The 15,839-nt window shown below is 33.8% G+C and overlaps 1 protein-coding gene across 1 annotated transcript; it reads left to right on the forward strand.

Moving 5' to 3' along the window:
• Positions 1–5,109: 5,109 nt before the first annotated feature.
• LOC122578095 (ATP-dependent 6-phosphofructokinase 5, chloroplastic) lies at positions 5,110–15,241 on the forward strand. Its single transcript, XM_043749972.1, has 13 exons — positions 5,110–5,549; positions 6,252–6,342; positions 7,002–7,075; positions 7,470–7,581; positions 8,155–8,247; positions 9,020–9,121; positions 9,228–9,302; positions 9,679–9,819; positions 11,244–11,360; positions 11,453–11,557; positions 12,983–13,063; positions 13,261–13,389; positions 14,612–15,241. Exons 1-13 carry the CDS (start codon positions 5,251–5,253, stop codon positions 14,777–14,779), a joined length of 1,587 nt encoding a protein of 528 aa, XP_043605907.1. The 5' UTR covers positions 5,110–5,250; the 3' UTR covers positions 14,780–15,241.
• Positions 15,242–15,839: the final 598 nt, after the last annotated feature.

Genomic DNA, 15,839 nt, shown 5'->3' on the forward strand with positions numbered 1-15,839 from the left:
ATACTGGCTTGCGAGGATACCACCGGCTCATAGTAAGGTACGTACTGACCACCACCCACACTGGATTGCGAAAATACCCCGTGATCTAGCGTATGGGTCAACGTTAAAAAAGCGGCGCTTAGTTGGAAAATAACTTGATTCAGCCAGTCGATCTTCTGACGAAGATATACAAGATGCTCACTTTCGACGTTGTTAGGAGCATAACCCGGGGCAGTAAGTCGGTCGATCACGGCTTGGTAAGCCGCTTTGTTCTCAGAAATGGATGCAATCACGTTATTCACATTAGAGGGATGTTTGGAGTCGTAATTGAGGTGGGTTTGGATGGACATTTTACAATCACGAAGGTCCATTTTAGTAATAAGTAAGTTTTGTGTGAAATGGATATGGGAAGAAGAAGAAAGTAATAAGAAGAAGAGGAAGAAGAAAGTGTTTAAATTAGTTTGAAATAGGTGGGTGTTTGTTTAAATAAAGGGTAAAAAGTTTTTTTTATTTAGAAAAGTGGACATCAACGTTCAAAATGGGGGGACCCACCAATCTCCAACGTTCGAAATCTAGACACCAAGCTCGGCTTCACAAACCAAACTAATACCCGATTTTGTGTTACCGAGTCGTAGCCGAAGGGTGGAAACGGTGTAGCCGATCGTGGTGGTGTTACCCGAGTCCTAGCCGACTCCCACTCCTTCCCCTCTAAAGGTCTTAACTTCTTAAACTATAATGATTGAAGTTGATACATCATACATCAACTATTTAGACTTTAATATATGGATAGTTTCTAAAATGAGGTGATAAGATCACAATAATTTATTTTACTTCAACCAAAAAAATATTGTATTGGCAATTTTTCTAACAAAGGGCCTTTCGTAAACATCTTCTTGGTTATAAACCCATACATTCTTGCAAAAACTATATGCGAAGTAATAATACGTATGAAAGAAAGGATAAAACTTCACCAAAGACTTGAGTTTGCCAAGTAAATGGTAAAAAGCCTTGAGAAGCAAAGGTGGTGGTGAGCTAGGTTGATGATAAAAGTAGTTAGTAATAAAGTTGTCAACCCAAAAATAAAAAATAAAAAAATCATCGAAGAATATTTAAATTTACCCATATATAATGAAATGCCATTATACAAATTAATATAATTATAGGGTCTAAAAATACATTTACATAAATTGATTAAATAATTAGGTGGTAAATAGTAAATTATTTGATAGGTGTCTATATTTGGACATATGTGTTTAACTTTGGCTATTATGGTAATTTTTCTTTAATTTAATTCATTAATTTAATTCTTTAATTTAATTTAAATAATTAGCTTGATCAATTCGTGTATCTCATTTTTTTTAACTTTCAACATGAAAGCTATAATTTTTATATAGTAATAAAGATAGAAGTGTAGATGCATACAAAAATATATTTTTTTATATCATATTTTAAAAAATTCTAACAAAAGTTGAAACTAAGAATCACATCTTCTCAAAATACTTACTTATATAAGTCAGTAACACATTTAAGTTGTTTTTCAAACTTTTTTTTTTCCAACCCTTTTTTACCCCTCACAGTTAAAGTTGTCGGTATGAATATAGTCTTTGGTCATGTAAGTAGTCTAGATTGTATTTTCGTTTCGTTGTAATTTTGACCTCTAACATCTTGCTAGATTGGTCCTCAATAAAAATTCTTTATGCCTTTCTAAAAATAAAAAAAAAAATGATTTTATTATGTTATGTTATATAAAACAAATTTAGGTTTTTGTTTAAGTTTTAGTTTTTAACAATTCATGAAAACCATACTATACATTAATAATCCACACTAGTTGTTGTCGTCACCACCACCAATTGACGCCGCCGCCACCACCACCACCAATTAATGCCGTCACCATCGTCGATACCGTCGCCACCACCAATGCCCGTTGTCGTCACTGCCACCGTCGCCGCTACCGCGACGCTACCACCACCACCCGTCACCGCCATCACCGCCGCCATTAAATCGCCACCACTGTCGTTACTTCCATCACTGTCGCTACCGCCGTACGCCACCACCACCACTGGTCACAACCACCGCCGCCTCCGCCATTATATCGGCGCACGCCACCACGAATCGTGGTGGTTAACGACTATTAGAGCAAAAGAGAGAGAAAAAGAATGGGTTTTTTGAGGGTTTATAACGGCTGTTGATGGTGGCCACTAATTACGAAGAGATGGTCTTTTGGGTGCTTAAGCAGGATGGCAACGGCAGCAACGACTTCTAAATAGAAAAACGGGTGAAAGAGAAAGGGTAAAGTGTTTGTTAGGGTTGCTGAGGCGGAAGTAGAGTTGCACTCGTGGTTCAACGAAGGCATGACTGCCACGGTGATAAAGAGTTGCGTAAAGAGTTGCGCTTAGGGGCAAGGGTGTAGTGTCAAATCCTTGGCAAATTGGCAAGTTTTTAACCGATCACACGACGCCACGTGGTTTTGCCAAATCTTTGCAAAAAACTAGCCAAAAGTTGTGGTGTAGTGCCAAATTTTGCCAATTCTTGCCAAAATTTACCGATGTAACTTGCCATAACTTTAAAGGAAAAAGACAAAAGAAAATTTTTTTTTTGCCGATAACACTCCCAACGTTTACTAGTATCGGCCAAAACTAGCCGATGTAGCTTGCCAAACTTGCCGATTAAACTTGTCAAAACTAGCCAATGCATGTGCTATAGCATTGCCAAAACTTCCAAAACTAGCCGATGCTTTTTGCCGATTACACCTCTGCCCCCTTATAGTGGTTATTGGTAAGTTTTAGTTTTAAAATGATGACATGTGATGGAATGATTAGGGTGAATGTTGGAAGCATATGTAGTTATAGATTACGATGATATATATATAAACTTATTTTTTATTATAAAGTTTAATTACAGTTTTGGTGTTTTTGATAAAAAAAAAAATGTAAATATTCCTCATATGCACGACATATGGTTGGACTTAATAGCCATGTAGACAACCGTCAGATATAGGTACTCTTCGAGTAGGATATTGCAATATGGGGTATGGTCCGAGTAGAACATCAAAAGTTTGTACCACAAGAGTAATTTAAGGTATAGTTTATATACGACCGTGTAATTTACTCTAAATTTTACTATGATGTTTTTTTTTTTTTGTTTTTTTTAATTGTTAAAAGTTATGTAACATTTATACTTAATACCCTTCAAAATATTCCCACTTATACCGCCTCACTAGTTGTTTTCATATAAATTATATACGCATTACTCATCTATGCTACCACCATCGCCACCAATCATGGCCATTTTCCTTGTTACCATCTCATTTTGCGGGTAACAAATTAATAAACAATAAAATACGTAGTTAGGTTTTGTATTAGATAGATTTGTTACTACATTAACAGGTATTGTCTTTCACTTTATTTGGAGGAGACGACCCACTAGCCAAACTGAGTTACTTGAGGCCACCTTGCTCATTCAAATGCTTTCTTCAGTAAAACTGTACGGGTCTTTTGATAAATGGTTATGGTGTTTGGATCATGATAACTCATTTGCAGTTAGGAATTTAAAAAGGAAGTTGGAATCACAGGTGAGAAACATTCCCGTATACAAGTTTATTTTGGAATACTTGAGTCCCAAAAAAGGTCTCTTTTTTGGTTTCGCGGGCAGATTTGGACCGGTAACCTTAATCTCCCTTGCTTAACGAGATATAGCAATCCCGTCTACTGTTTGTCAAATATGTGGGGTTCAAGAAGAAACAACTATCATTTATTTATTTCGTGACATCTTGCTCAAGAAATCTGGAACTACATCTCTAATTGGTGTCGAGTGCAGAACCTTATCTTTTTTGGTGTCCGTGACATTCTACAAACTCTTGGCTTCTTATATGGTTCTACAAAATGGAAGAAAATTATTCATGTAGTCTTTGCTCGGCAATATGAGTAATTTGGAAAGAAAGAAACGAGCTTGTGTTTAACAACAAGCCCATTTCGGTGGGAAATGTGATTGAGGCAATCAATGTCTTCAATTTTCTTTAGGTTAAGAACAGAGCAAATTTTACTTCATCAACATAGGATCTATGGAAAAATTTTAATATAGCATTAACTTGTAATTTTGGTGTCTATGTTTTTTGACTTATGAAAATCCTTGTAAAGAGGCCGATGTATTATTTAACTAGCTTCTTGCTAGTATGTGAATATAAAATTTTGTTTGTAGTTAAAAAAAAAAAGTGTTGGCTTTTAATAGCAAAGAAGTGTATCTATATATATATATAGGGTAAGGTTCAATTAAGAATTATTAAAATTGGAAGAACCATGAGAACCACTATATTATAACTTGTTGTTCATATATGATAGGTATATGTGAACATATTCGTTCACGTAGATTCATTTGAGAACCATTCATATATGAACATAGGTAATATTAGTTATATCTTGACATGTTCATATGTGCATAAATTTGTTCACATAGACTATTCACATATGAACAACAAGTTATAATTAAAAGTTTCTCATGGTTCTTCCAATTCAAATGGTTCTCATTTGAACCTTTTCTTATATATATATATATTGAAAAATTATTTTGAGAACATTTTTTTTGCGAGAACCTTTGAAAACTTTTCAAATCAAGGCCAACCGATGATTATTTTTTACATGAAAATTGTTTTTTGATTGTTTTCTGAATAACTTATGTATAATTTTGAAGTTTATAATTGTGTAGAGGCATGAATTATCATCCGTTATATAATTATATGGAGATTTGGATTCTTAATCACATGTGCACGAATATTGCTATGATTACATGTGATCGACTTGCATATATGTGATCATAGCAATATTCGTGCACATGCGATCAAAAATCCAAATCTTCACATAATTGTATAACGAATGATAATCCATGCCTCCACATAATTATAAACTTCAAAATTACACATAAGTTATTCAGAAAACAGTTAAAAAATAATTTTCATGTAAAAAACAATAATCGGTTGGGCTTCATTTGAAAAGTCATCTAAAATTATAAAAAAAAAAAAATTTTAAAATAACTTTACCTTATGTGTATATATAAAAAGAAAAGTAAAGAAAAAACAAATGAAAAAACAAGATAAAAGCGGCTGTTGAAAGTTATAAGAAGACGGAAAAAATTAGAAAAAAAATAGTCTTACTCTGACTACTTCGCCCAAAAGCCATATTCCGATCTCTCTCTCTCTTTCTCTCTAAAGAGAAAAGAACAGAACAGAACAGAACAGACGGACATTCAAAAGTAGTGTGTGCGTGTGTGTTTTTCCAAATGGGATCGCTGTCATCGGCGATCACGCAGTTTCTGTTACCGAGGATCACACACCATCATGAAAATACTTCTATTCATCATGCATTCATCAAGTATAATGATCCCAACAACAACAACGTGATGATCCGGCGTGGTAGTTGCCGTGTTAGTAACAAGAATAATTCGGCTATCGATTTTAGCGATCCAGAATGGAAGAATAAGTTCCAACAAGATTTCGAAAAACGATTTGATATCCCTCACATTACTGATTCCTTTCCTGATTCTCCTTCCTTTCCTTCTACTTTCTGTCTCAGAATGAGGTTTTCCTTGCTTCCTTTCTACTTACTTTTTATTCATTATCACATTTTAATTATAGTTTAATAATTACGAGAGCAAGTACCCACGCGTTGCGGCGGTGAGATGGTGGGGTGATAGGTCATAGAGTGTGATAGCCAAATGTCTTACGGCTCTGCCCTCGGATTTAAAAATTCGTCGAAAATATATCGAATGACATCTCTAATGAAAGAGCATTAAATTTTAAGAACATAATTTTTATAATTTATCGATGTACGGTTTTTGAGATAAAATTTTTTGAATGAATTGGAGGAAGAATTGATTTACGGATGAGAGAGAAAAAAATGATTGGTTGAGATTTGATGAGAGAGAAAGGGTGTTAGGTAAATATAGAAATGATATATGAGCATTTTGGGAAAGTAAATATTGAAACTTAAAATGTAAACAGGGGAGAACAGATTTATAATATAGTATAGATAGTATAGATAGATATATAGATTATGTTGACGAGGTTTTTTTGGAAGTAGAGTAACTTAAATTAATGAAATGTTCGAATAAATACAAGTGTAAGTAGACTTTGTTTTTATGTTATTTATTATATCCGTGTATGGATCATATTTGGATTTTTTTTTTTGATATAAAATGACAACTCATTATTGGGATTTATTAAACATCGACAGACGACGTGTGATTTGAATCTTGCTTCACTCAATTGTTTGATGTACCAGGACTCCTGTGAGCGAAGAATTTGCACAAGGGTATCCTTCCGACGAGGAATGGCATGGATATATTAATAACAATGATAGAGTACTACTTAAGGTATTATAATTCAACTCGTGATGCTAATGTATTTCCTATATAAACTTGATCTAAGCACATTGGCAAGTTGATGGTTGGTTACTAATTAATTATGTTCGTTGATAAGTAATAATGGTATGTCGCACTTTATGTCCATCTAACATTGCTATCTACCTTATTATGGTCACTACATCCACCTTCATGTGCACCATACATGTTTGGTTTTCTTGTCGATGTAGACAGTTATTGTTTGTTTGTTGAATCTGTATCCTTCTTGTGATGCACTTACTTCTGTTCTTACCCGTTTGCAAATTTTGCCTTTAGTATATATTGGGATGTCTTTTATTTTTATTTTTTGAACGAAATTCATCTAGTATTTTTTTTAAAGATGGAGATGGATCAGGGTACTGCATTTCCCAAATGGGTTCCAGTTTATTTTCATGAAGCTACTTTTAGTGGCAGATTGTTATTTTAGGTTCTTAGTGAAACAAAACTCTTATTTATAAAACTCGAGTAATCTATGTCTTGTTATGCTACATTTGGTTTCGTTGAAGATCAATATTTTACTTTCTAATTTTCTATTGGGATTCTTACGTTGGCTTTAAACCATATAATGGAAAAATATCTGATTAAAGAAGAGAAAATGCCATGATATGATAAACTTCTATATCACATTACAGGTTATTCGGTTTTCATCCCCTACATCTGCTGGTGCAGAGTGTATTGATCCTGATTGTACGTGGGTGGAGCAATGGTAGGCACTAAACAACCTGAAGTTATTTGAAGTATTGCTGAATTTGAGTGTTACACATATATATATATATTTCTATTATTCCTTTTGAACTTTCAGATTGCTAGTTTGTGTAATCTGAAAAGGTAGGCAAAAGTATAAAACTGCTTCCAATATGCAAAAGCAATCAATTTAAATCACTTTTTGATCATAGTGCACACACCTAGACAAATTTGGCATATTCAATGAAGGCCGACATACTAACGATATGGAACTGGACTTGTGACCATATATATTCAATGAATTGGGATTTATATCAGTTTTTTCCCTTGTTTTTCCTGTTTTTCTCATATATAGCTGGAGTACTATATAGAAACAATAAGTTAATGGTCTGTAACATTGATGATTGTTTTCTTAGGATTCATCGTGCTGGACCTCGTGAAAAAATATACTTCAAGCCAGAAGAGGTGAAGGCTGCAATTATAACATGTGGTGGACTTTGTCCGGGGCTAAATGATGTCATACGACAGGTGTTTTCCACATATCATATCATTATATTTGTCATTTCATCAGTTGATTAAAGTGTAATTGACTCACGCCACTTCATCCATTATTGGCATCATTAATCCATCCCTATATGTCATTGCATGCCCATCATTTCAATTGGAAAATGATTGCAGATTAACCTTAGTATTTCAGAAAACAAAGTCAGGTCAATTAGTCTAGGCGGGGATTTGAAGGATTTTACCTAGTAGTTGATGTGATGCACTGAATGTGGGGAAGTTAAACCCAGCTAAAAGAATTCAACAACTTTTGAATTATGTTTTAGACTAAAAACTTCTTATTTTTTATGGCCTCTTTAAAATAGTCAGTTAGAATAGTAATATGAACTTCTATGCGAAATGCATGTGGTCACATACTTACATTATCTAGAAAATATAACGTTCTATATACTAAATCGAACTGCTGAATGGAATTGTATCTTATTAAAGTCTAAAGCAAACTTCTTAACTTTTTTTTTTTTTTTAATACTTTTCTAGTTTCAAGCAGGCTTAAATTTTATATATTTAACCTTCTTTTCTTATTTTTCCCTTTTCTAACAGATTGTCATCACCCTTGAAATTTATGGTGTGAAAAAGATTGTGGGGATTCCTTTTGGATATCGTGGATTTGGCAACGACTTAGCTGAAATACCAGTGAGTTTCTTTGTATACTCTTTGTATTTTAGTAAATCAGTGGATATCAAGTATCAATATTTGTAAGTCAAGTTGTTATGAGCTGAAAGTATAGACTGGACATACCTTTTAGTGTTTGCGCATACAAGATTAATAAGTATCAACGATATATAATAATATGGAACCAGAGGAATCTTGAATGGAATGAATAAAAATTAATACATTCCGTGAATTAGCATTGCCTTGTATCTTGTCCATTGTTTCATAACTAAATGGCTATTATATTTCAATAAGGTTTCGTTCTTGAATGGAACCTTCATTGCTGTTATTAGATTCTGGCTTATGGTTACATTGAATATTGGTACTACATGTGGCAAAATGGGCAGGTCGGTTGTGTTTAGTAACAGGTCATGTTGGTTTCGGGTTGAACGATCTCAGTTTTAGGATATTTCAAAGTGGCCGGGTTGGTATGCAAACACCTTTTGTCCAATTCTTTAAAGCTTTTAGAGATAGTTTAAATAATTCTACAGTTACACGAACATTACTATAATTATTTGAATATTTAATTTAACTATTAAAACAATATTGGAGGCTGTATGCAATAAACAGGTTTCTACTTTTTAGCCCATTCGATCCATCCTTCCATTGGCCAGATTTTTAATCTGACCTTTTTGAGGTAAGTGATGATTCAAATTGACCTATTCATAATTCCATCTATAGGTTATATTGTAATTTCCGTCTTTTATTATGCCTTGTAGACAGTTGATAATTGAATCTGTCTTTTGTCGTGAAGTTATCCAGAAAGGTTGTTCAGAATGTGCATCTGTCTGGTGGAAGCTTGTTAGGAGTTTCTCGTGGAGGACCAAATGTTAGTGATATTGTGGACAGCATGAAGGTAACTTTCTTGTCTGTCTTTTTCTTTTTTTTGGCTTATCAGCTCTTTTGTTATTGCCACTGTTTTACTCATGGGTGTGATGGAGGCCTCTTTGAACTTGTGGCAGGAAAGAGGAATCAACATGCTTTTTGTGCTGGGTGGAAATGGAACACATGCTGGTGCCAATGCAATTCATAATGAGGTTGTTAAGCTGGTCCATATTAGTATTTGGTTTCCTATAAAACAAATGGAAATTCCTTGAAAATCACACACCATTAAGAAAGTGTATACTATCTTTAATTTTAGAAAATTCTAAACATCTTTGGCTTGTGTTACCTTAATCAAACATCCATCAACATCCATCAATTCCTCTGCCATTAAGATCTCCTTTATAAAAGCTTCTCTTTAATAAGTATCATTGAAGAACTTTGAAGTTGTACATGTGTATTCACTACGATGGTGTCTAATGCAGCGGGTCAATTGGCATTTTTGTAAATTTAATCTAGATGAGGAGTTAGATGTAGGATGTATATTGTGTTAATGTTTTTGTCAACTTTGGATTTTTTCTTTGTGATCAGTGCTTAAAACGAGGGTTAAAGGTGGCTGTGGTTGGTGTTCCCAAAACTATAGATAATGATATCCTGCTGATGGACAAGACATTTGGTTTTGATACTGCCGTAGAAGAAGCACAGAGAGCCATCAATTCTGCTTATATTGAGGTACTGTTATTTTTTGTTATTATTACTGCTACTATATTTTGATCTCCAACATGGTCATCATCATAAGAGATGGAATTATGGAAATTTTGATCCATTTACTTGTAAATGGGTTGATTTAGGTTGTGTTTGTATCTCAAACGGGTCTAATCAAAAAAATTTGGTTAGGTTTAAAAGGGTTGAAAGTTCCCAAAGTCTACATTCATCATACAACATCTTTAATCACTTTACTTAAATATTTAGATATTTATTGTACGGGTGAGTTCATTTGACCAGCAAAGTCGAGAATCTCGGCACTAGTACTAGACAATCATTTATTTGACCTTTTTTTGACAATTAATTATCTCAAAAACAGATAACGTATAGATTGACCAAGTTACACCTTCAGGACAAGTGTCATTTCCTCTTCCGTTAGAGATGTAACTCTATATACTTTTAATTTTTGCATTTTGCTGGAATAAAAAAAATTTACATTCGGAATATGCGTTTGATTATTAATTGGTGTTAAATTACTTTACATTAAGCTATATGTTTATTCACTTGTGCTTTCAAATCTATGTATATTTACATGTACATTATATGATATTTACTCATATATGATTGTGTGTAGTGTTTATAATCACATGCGATTATAGTCTATGCTTCTAAAATTACATGTGATTACAATTGTAGTTTCTTATTCAGGGTTATTTAAATTTATAAAGGCATATATTCACATGATATAATTGTTTCTTTTTGTAGTCTTAACAAATTTGGATACCGTGTAAATCCAATTTTATAATAAATTGGGGTTTAAAATTCATATTATAGATTTACATCAAGTGGCCTCTAATAAAAAATGGAAACATGTTTGTTGTAATGGTACAGTTTATTTCATTGATTAACGGTTTTTGAATTATTTTAATTTTTAATATTGTAGACTGACGTGGGTTTTAACTTTATATCTTACCCTTTGATTATAAACAAGATGAAAGACCCACATTGGCTCCTTGGTCCTCAAATTTTTTGTGTCTCACATGAACTTCTCTCAATATTATTAATTTGTTTCTGGATATCATAATTAACACAGTAAGGTTTAATGTTTTTCTCATGGTCGTAATTATCGCTTTTCGGTATTGTCTCTGTTAACCACCGATAAGCGATATATCGGGGATATGTCGGCCAAGATAACCGAGATTTAAAACCGTGGTTTTTCTATAAAAAACAAGGTGTTTGTGGGTCAACCCAATCCGTTTCAACCAAAAACCCTTATTGACTCGTCACTTGCCTGAGATGCCATCTCCGTTTGATTTTAGTTACCTGTTTCCTAGTCCAAATTCCGCCTATTTCAGCTACTTGGTAGTTCCAAATGATATAACCGTGTATTCCCCTTAAAAACCCTGTTGAGATGTTGCTAAAAACTGTAAGAGTTCTTCTCTTTTTTGCAGGCGCATAGTGCTTATCGCGGTGTTGGAGTTGTAAAATTGATGGGGCGTAGTAGTGGTTTTATAGCTATGCAAGCGGCTCTTGCTAGTGGGCAGATCGATATATGTTTGATTCCTGAGGTATTTTAGTGCATATTGTCTATAGCATCTGTGAAATTTGTCTATTTTCACTTGACATGATCATTGAGACCGTCTTTTAATTGAAACAAAAGGTACCTTTTGAACTGCATGGACCTCATGGTGTCCTAAAACATCTAAAGTATCTACTTGAGACAAAGGGATCAGCTGTCATCTGTGTAGCTGAGGGAGCTGGTCAGGTTAGTTTTGCTTTGTAGATACGTCATATGTTGATTCTTATCACTACAGATAGAACCCGTCTTTTTACCCAACTATGTTTAGCTTGCACATTACATTTGAAGGTGGCAGTTTCGACATATTTGCATATGAATGGGTTGGTTATTGATTGTGTCTTATCTTAAAAGATTCAAATGGTCGATAAAATAATATAGCTCTAAGGGGTTAAAGTAAATAGTTAAACTGGATGTAATTCTGTAAGGTATTTTGTTTTGAAGAGGTCAAAGTGGTCAAATTATGATTTTTTTTATTTTTTATTTAAGGAGAATTTCATATATGTCTCATATTAATACTCTAATTACATATTTATCCAATCTAAATTAATAATTACATATATATCCAAATTTTGTTTAGATTATTTCATATATATCCATTGTGTTATAAAATGATTTATAATTCAACTTACTCAAAATTAATTCTATATTTGTCCTTTCTAAATGTCAACCAATTACATATGAACCAAATTGTATAAGCAATTCACAAGGTGAACCTTTACAAGATCTAAACACATCTCGAAGTTGCAGTTGCACATATATGATCGAGTGTGATTTTGTGAATCGGTGGAGCAAAAGACAGACAATAAGAAAACTTTTGCATATACAAGTAATAATAAGGATGACAACGTGCAAGAAAAAACCTGTAACCCGCGGATACTCATTTGTCATGGATGAGAGATTTTAATAAATTTGATCCATGGATAAGATACGGATATAAATACGTAATCATTTGCGGTTTGCAAACGAATAATGGGTACACTATCCGTCATAAATAAATCCGCGAACTCGTATTTTTTAAGCAAAGTTTTAGCTTGAAGTTTTAAAGTTACTTTTAACGATTGGCGTAAATTCATAATGATTCATTTTATATGCAAGATTATGTAAATAATGCCAACTTATTGTATGAAACATTATTGTGCATGATAACAAGAAATACAAGCCGTCAGAGGTTGCTTAGCCAAACTAATAATATGACAGTCATCTTTCTGAAAGCAAACAAGATCATAGGTGTGTTGCCATGTCAACATGTGATTATAAATCATTTTACAACACAATGGATAGATATGATATAATCTAAATAAAATATGGATATATATGTAATTATTAATTTAAGTTGGGTAAATATGTAATTAGAATGTCAATATGGGACATATATGAAATTTTCCCTTTTATTTAAAAGACAAAAATACCATTCTACCATTTACATCAATTGTGATAAGTGAGACTTGAACCCTAACCTCTTGGTGGTTATCTCACCCTAGTAGCGCTAGGCCAAATGCCTTTTCGTGTTCTTGAAACTACATATGATAATCGAACATATTTCATGGCCTTGGCATAGAAAAATGTTTTTGGGTGATACTTAGTGATATTCTTTTGTATTCTTGGGTACAGAATTTTGTGGAGAAAACAAATGCTAAGGATGCATCTGGGAATACAGTACTTGGAGATATTGGTGTTCATATACAACAGGAGGTTGGTCAATGCATCACTCTTTGAAATACTTAATTAGATTTACATCCACACAGCAATTGTTCATGATTTATTGACTATCACATGTAGTCAATCATAGTTTGAGTTTAATCGATTCAAGTTTCTAGCTCATGTGTTGTGTATTTCGTATGTTCTAATTTTTTTGATTGCTATAATTTTATTAAATGATGCTTCTTTAGATAAAGAAATATTTTAAGGAGCTTGGTGATCCAGCTGATGTAAAATACATTGACCCTACATATATGATTCGTGCTTGCCGAGCAAACGCATCGGATGGAATTCTCTGCACCGTTCTTGGTCAAAATGCTGTAAGTTCATTATTCTTTTACTTTCCTCACTTGTAATATTAATTCAAAAATGAGTCCATATAAAGAGCTGATGGTAACCAGATTGGGTAATTGGGTTGCGCAGACCCACAAACACTGGAGGCTGTATGTATTTCAACACACTTCATTTGACTTTTGATGCATTGGACTCTTATAAATTTTCAAATTGAGTTACTTCCTTGCTGAATCCATGCTGGATTCCTTAAGCAGGACATGCAAATAAGTACCTTCGTGCAGTTTTATATTACTCTTTCCTACAATTATTAGCAACTCTTTAAAGGGGGAAGAAGAGGCTGTTAGAGGGTGGGTGGGGGGTGGCTGGTAGGGACACGGATAAGGCTTAACCATGCGGCTACACCGCCACCACTCCCATGCCAGCTCTCAACATACAAAAGGAACGGGTTGTTTAGCCGTGTCTCTCATTAACATCAAACGGTTATATGACCATTAAGCCACATTTTCAAAATAAAATAACCACACCCTCCTAAAAATGGTGGAAATGGTAGGTTAAAGGTAAATCTTAGGTGGCAAAAGGTAATTTCTAGAGGCTGGCAGATTAGACCCATTTACTTATGAATTGGTTACCAAATACCTCACAAGAGGTCTCAGGTTCGAGTCCTACCCTCGGCATATTTGTGGGTGAAGAGAGTAATTTAATCTCCGCCTATGGTGGGCCTGAGTGGGTTTCCCCTCTAGATATCTGGGTAATGAGAGTTTTTCATTTAGGGGTTCAAATTGGGGATCTATCATGCAAGGGGCTCTCTAGTACGGACCCGGTTAAGACAACATATGCTAGAGCTCTTGTCATTCGCGAGAAATTCACACCTTTTAAAAATAAGGTATAAGGGAGAAAAATTTAGCTAATAAGAATATAATTCAAACAGGAGAAAAGCAGCCCATGACTCGAGGTGTGTTTTTAATGCATATATTATCCTCCTAAATCATCTTACGGTAGAAATTAGATTATTGTTGGCAAAATTTATGTAATTGTATATGCATGCTAGTTATTTCTTTTTGTACTCTTTCTTTCTTTAGGTAGGGTTGAATGGTTGATAAGTATTTCTGGTTAGTTTGACTTGTTTTGACCCACGCCTAAAGTTTACTTTTATAATCCGCTACCCAACCTCGTTTTGTAACCTCTACCTGTTTCTATTTGGTACTCTACCATTGCTCTAGATTGACATTTATGATTTGTGTTATATAGGTTCATGGTGCATTTGCTGGATATAGTGGCATCACGGTAGGCATATGCAACACTCACTACGTCTACCTTCCAATTCCCGAAGTCATTTCTTATCCTAGAACGGTCGATCCTAATAGCCGCATGTGGCATCGTTGTTTGACGTCTACTGGCCAACCAGATTTCATCTAATTCAAAACATTTTCTTTTTCTTTTTCATACTTGCTGAAAACTCACCGTCACACAAAATGTGATCATTTTGAGAAATAAAACAAAGCGTATACTTTGCTATCCAAAAGTACGCTTTGACAAGCAGTAAAGCAACATAGCTTGTCAAAAATTTTATGTAGTAGGTTTTGTAGTTCAGCCGAATTCACTAATTTTGTATCCCAGCCAGACCTATGTATTTGTTGGCGATCATGTAAAATTTTGTTTATTTTAAGGGGTGTGACTAAAAGTTAGTCATGAGGGACTGAAGGAACCTATGTAATCTTTTTATATATACACTAGTTTTAAAACTCGTTTGGACACACGAGCAGTGTATGGTAAGTTGGTAAATGGTAACGATAGATAAATATTTGATTGACTAATAAATAACATTGAAGATTTTGTATTCATATAAAACACTTTATATTATGGATTAATTTTCAGCCATGTATTTTTATATGCTACAATTATTAGTGTTGGACTTACTATGTTAGTTCCATAATATTTGTATACGTGTATTGATTCCATCGATAAGTAGTACTCCGTATTATGTAGTCGTTGTTTATATAATAATATTATGGGTTAAGTCACTGGATGACCATCGTACTTTTCTTGTACTTGGTTGCCCATCAAACCAGAAAACTAAGCTGTATGATCAACATACTTTTCAAATTTGTACACAGTTGACCAAAAGTTGATCGGTTGACCGGTAATAACCGGTTAAACGTATTTTCTTTTAGGGTTAAGTCACTGGATGACCATCGTACTTTCTTTCTTGTACATGGTTGCCCATCAAGTTAGGAAACTAAGCTGTATGACCAACATACTTTTCAAATTTGTACACGGTTGACCAAAAGTTTACTTTTTTAATTACCGGTTACATTATTTTTTAATGACGTGGCAATGAAGTGGATTATTTTTAACGATGACTTGGATGCCCAGTCAGCAATTATGTGTATAAAAACGTATTCCTAATTTGTATAATAATAATAATAATAATAATAATAATATATTGAATTAACACCAGCAGATTCCGTGAGCAGAC

Source organism: Erigeron canadensis, chromosome 8, assembly GCF_010389155.1.
Source record: "Erigeron canadensis isolate Cc75 chromosome 8, C_canadensis_v1, whole genome shotgun sequence".
In the NCBI taxonomy this organism is placed as follows: domain Eukaryota; kingdom Viridiplantae; phylum Streptophyta; class Magnoliopsida; order Asterales; family Asteraceae; genus Erigeron; species Erigeron canadensis.